Genomic DNA, 4,939 nt, shown 5'->3' on the forward strand with positions numbered 1-4,939 from the left:
ACACATACACCACCCCCCAACACATGTACACACACCCTTTCTCACACACACACCCTCAGACACATACTCTCACACACACACACACTCACACACACATACTCATACACACACACCCTCTCACACACACATACACACATACTCACACAAACACACACTCACACACATGTACACACACCCTTTCTCACACACACACCCTCAGACACATACTCTCACACACATACATACTCACACAAACACATACACACACACACACACACACACATACACACACACCCTCTCACACACACATACACACATACTCATACACATACACACACACCCTCTCATACACACACACACACACCCTCAAACACATACCTACCCTCTCACACACACACACACTCATGATTAACTCGAGTGTGTAGTTTGAGTCGTCTTGCTTTCTCTTCAACATCTGCCAACGCTCCCGTAGTTCAGAATGTGGTCAGCCCCCCCCACATACTCAAACACACACATTCACACACACACACACACACACACACACACACACACACACACACACACACACACATACACCCTCTCTCACACACACACACACATACTCACACACACACCCTTTCTCACACAGACACACACCCTCAGACACACACACACACACATTCACACACACACACACACCCTCAGACACACACACACAGACACACACACACCCCCCCACACACACACATACTCACACATACAAACACAGTCACACACACACCCTCAGACACACACACACACATACTCACACACACACACACACACACACATACTCACACATACAAACACACACACACACCCTCAAACACATACCTACCCTCTCACACACACACACACACACACTCATGATTAACTCGAGTGTGTAGTTTGAGTCGTCTTGCTTTCTCTTCAACATCTGCCAACGCTCCCGTAGTTCAGAATGGGCTCAGACCCCCCCCACATACTCACACACACACACATACATACTCACACACACCCTTTCTCACACACACACCCTCAGACACATACACACACAGACACACAGTCACACACACACTCACACATACCCTCACCCTCTCTCACACACACATACACAAATTCCACACACACACACACACACACACACACAGAGGGTGTGTATGTGTGCGTGTGTATGTGTGTGTGTGTGGGGGGGGTGTGTGTGTGAGAGAGGGTGTGTGTGTGTGTGTGTGTGTGTGTGTCTGTGTGTGTGTGAGACAGTGTGTGTGTATGTGTGTGTGTGTGTGTGTGTGTGTGGAATTTGTCTCCAAACTTTCTCTCTCTCTCTCTCTCTCTCTCTCTCTCTCTCTCTCTCTCTCAGGTGTCCACATTTTCCAGATCATGTACGGCTGTGAGTGGGATGATGAGACTGGTGAGGTCAAAGGTTATGAACACCATGGTTTTGATGGAGAAGACTTCCTGATTCTGGACCTGAAGACAGAGTCATGGATCGCTCCAAGACAACAGGCTGTCCTCACCAAACAGAAGTGGGATCAGAACAAAGCTTTGATGGCACAGAACAAGAACTACTTCACCCAGAGTGTCCTGAGTATCTGAAGAAGTATGTGAACAATGGGAGGAGCACTCTGATGAGAACAGGTAGAGTCACATGACCTGATGGACTCTCAGAAACACCACCATGTCAACATGTCCTCTGAGTTTCTGACACGTTACAACACGCCAACAACATGGGACGCTGTGTCTCCCTCTGTCTCCCTCTCTGTCTCACTCACTATCTCCCTCTGTGTCTCACTCTCTGTCTCACTCTCTGTCTCCCTCTGTCTCCCTCACTGTCTCCATCTGTCTCACTGTGTCTCTCACTGTCTGTCTCCCTCTGTGTCTCACCCTTTGTCTCCCTCTTTGTGTCTCACTCTCTGTCTCACTCTCTGTCTCCCTCTGTGTCTCCCTCTGTCTCCCTCACTGTCTCACTCTCTGTCTCCCTCTGTCTCCCTCACTGTCTCCATCTGTCTCACTGTGTCTCTCACTGTCTGTCTCCCTCTGTGTCTCACCCTTTGTCTCCCTCTTTGTGTCTCACTCTCTGTCTCACTCTCTGTCTCCCTCTGTGTCTCCCTCTGTCTCCCTCACTCTGTCTCCCTCTGTGTCTCCCTCACTGTCTCCATCTGTCTCCATCTGTCTCACTGTGTCTCTCACTGTCTGTCTCTCCCTGTGTCTCCCTCTCTCTGTCTCACACTCTGTCTCCCTCTCTTGTCTCCCTCTCTCTGTCTCCCTCTCTTGTCTTCAAGGTGAAATGTAGCATTTGGATCTTTTGTCTAACTCTGAACAGTGAACATTAAAGTCCTGTACACAGACAGGTATTATTATGGGATATGGAGACAGACACACCATTCATCTCTACTGTGTGTGTGTGTGTGTGTGTGTGTGTGTGTGTGTGTGTGTGTGTGTGTGTGTGTGTGTGTGTGTGTGTGTGTGTGTGTGTGTGTGTGTGTGTGTGTGTGTGTGTGTGTGATGTGGACAGAGAAGTCTCAGTGTAAAGAGTCTAAGAGCAGACATTGAGCTTCTTTAATCTGAACGACACTAAACAGTATTTGATATGAAACGATAGAAACAGAGAATCTTTATTCATTTCTACATTTCTATTTCCCTGAGAGATGAACCTCCTGCTCTCCTTCACTCTGCTCACAGTAGAGAGACGTGATCACAGGAGAGAGGTCACGATGAATCTGAGTGATAACCTCTGGAGTGTGTTTGTGCAGAGATCCCCTCGCTGGCTCTGCTCCAGAAGACCCCCTCCTCTCCAGTCCGCTGCCACGCTACAGGTTTCTACCCGGACAGAGCCGTGATGTTCTGGAGGAAAGACGGAGAGGAGCTTCACGACAACGTGGACCAAGGAGAGACCCTGCCCAACCACGACGGATCCTTCCAGATGAGTGTGGACCTGGACGTCCCCGCTGGAGACTGGGGGAAGTACCAGTGTGTGTTTCAGCTCTCTGGTGTGGAGGACAAGGTCCTCGTCCTGGACTCAGCTGAGATCAAGACCAACACAGGTAAGACTGCATCCCAAAGCACGAGGAAGAAGTACCCGGCCTGGAGAAAGGGGCCCTTCAGGAGCCAGGGAGCCTGGGGCCTCCCGCTGCTTCACCCGTTCAGGTTGTGATCTCTTTCTGTTTCTGCTCCACAGGGAACCCCCTCCTCCTCATCATTGGGGCTGCAGTGGCTGCTCTCCTCCTCCTCCTCATCGCTGGGATCGGATTCCTGGTTTACAGAAGGAGGAACGGTGAGGGACCAATCAGAAGCCCTGTCTCATATCAGTGTCCTCAGTCTTTAATTCCAGGCTTTGAGGAAGCAAAGCAGACTCAGAGCCTCTCAGTGTGATGTGGATCTGGACAGCGTTCAGTCCTTCAGGGGGAGGGATTGGAGGCTGACCTCTGCAGGACTGATCTGTGTGTCTCCTGTCTGTGTTGTGTAAGGGACGGAGGACTGAAACACTGTTCTCTGCTTTTCCTTTCAGCCAATAAGAACTCTCCCTCTCCGGCCTCCAGCGCTGAGCTCACCCAGCTGAATCAGCCGTCTCAGTGAGGCGCTTCATCCCCTCTCCAGCTGCTGTCTCTCAGAGCCGCCTCTCTCTCTGCTGTGAAGCGTCTGGAGGAGCAGCGGTACAGTTCAGATCCTTCTGCAGAGCGCCGTGGGGAAGGCTCGCTCTCTGGAGCGCAGATATTAGGAAATCAATGACATCAGTTCAATAAAATAGAGAAGCAGCAATTGGAAATAGAATAAGCACCTGAGGGATATCTCAGGTCTAAATCAGGTCAATGTTGGGCTTTAAGGACTCGATCTCACTTCTTTATGTCCTCTTCTTTAGGGTTATGGGTCAGGCAGCACTGCACCACTTCTCCCTGTAAACTGGGAACCATTGATTATCCTGGGATCATTACCTGGTAATATTAGGGTTTGAATCCAGCAGGAGACGCTCACTGATTGGATGACGATTGGGTTTCTGGCAAATCAATATTATGTAACACACACACACACACACACACACACACACACACACACACACACACACACACACACACACACACACACACACACACACACACACACAGACAAACCTATGTTCATACACTCCTGGAGCTGGACATGTGATGATACACCTGTCCTTCAGAAGAGCTTTATCTGCTCTCTGTGCCGAGGATCCATTCCTCCAGCTCTATCAGAACCACCATCAGAACTCAACCCAAGACCCCCACACCACACACACACACACACACACACAGTTCCTGATGTGTAAATATGAGGCGTTTGATGTTGTGTTTCTGAATGATCTTTAGTTAGTTGTTTGTTTACAGCATCTCTCTTTTTTTTTTTTTTTTTTTAACTTCTTTTTATTGAAAAATATAGGTTATAAACAGAGACACATCAGTACAGTTACATGAGTTTTTTTTTTTTTTTTACACACAAGAATCCCCCCCTCCCATCCCATCCCATCCCACCCTGACTGGACCAAATAATAAAAATAAAAATAAAAATATATATATGTATATAGAAGTTTTACAATACAGATAGAATGAAAAAACAGACTTGAAATTGAAACATAAATATACACATATGATTTCTGTGAAGGATGGCACTCTTTCAAAGCCATATCATGACAACCATTGTGATCAATATAGTCAGGTGTTTACAGTGTAGCTTGAATATAGAGGTGGGGAAGTAATTACTCTAGATTCAGCTAAAATGTCCACTCACTACATCGGTAAGGCTTGGAGGTTACTAAAATATGACATTAGTGATCCCCACACTGAGAGGAATTTGTTAGAACCTCTTATTGTGAATTTGATCTTCTCCAGGTGTAAAAACATCATTACATCTTTAAGCCACTGTGCTGCAGTGGGTGGAGCGCTTGATTTCCAAAGCAGTCAAATTTGCCTACGTGCCAATAAAGATACAAATGCTATGATGTTGA

At 47.7% G+C, this 4,939-nt stretch overlaps 1 protein-coding gene across 1 annotated transcript; it reads left to right on the top strand.

Annotated features, from left to right (window-relative positions):
* Positions 1–1,307: 1,307 nt before the first annotated feature.
* On the top strand, positions 1,308–4,939 carry LOC134874894 (major histocompatibility complex class I-related gene protein-like). Its single transcript, XM_063899148.1, has 4 exons — positions 1,308–1,614; positions 2,730–3,020; positions 3,155–3,250; positions 3,485–4,939. Exons 1-4 carry the CDS (start codon positions 1,461–1,463, stop codon positions 3,550–3,552), a joined length of 609 nt encoding a protein of 202 aa, XP_063755218.1. The 5' UTR covers positions 1,308–1,460; the 3' UTR covers positions 3,553–4,939.

Source organism: Eleginops maclovinus, chromosome 13, assembly GCF_036324505.1.
Source record: "Eleginops maclovinus isolate JMC-PN-2008 ecotype Puerto Natales chromosome 13, JC_Emac_rtc_rv5, whole genome shotgun sequence".
In the NCBI taxonomy this organism is placed as follows: Eukaryota; Metazoa; Chordata; class Actinopteri; order Perciformes; family Eleginopidae; genus Eleginops; species Eleginops maclovinus.

Excerpts from the sequence above, each read along its gene's own strand:
- LOC134874894 (XM_063899148.1), top strand. The coding sequence starts at position 1,461 with ATGGATCGCTCCAAGACAACAGGCTGTCCTCACCAAACAGAAGTGGGA. Across the intron at positions 1,615-2,729 it reads GAGCACTCTGATGAGAACAG|AGATCCCCTCGCTGGCTCTG; the intron begins GTAGAGTCACAT and ends GTGTTTGTGCAG. Across the intron at positions 3,251-3,484 it reads GGTTTACAGAAGGAGGAACG|CCAATAAGAACTCTCCCTCT; the intron begins GTGAGGGACCAA and ends TTTTCCTTTCAG.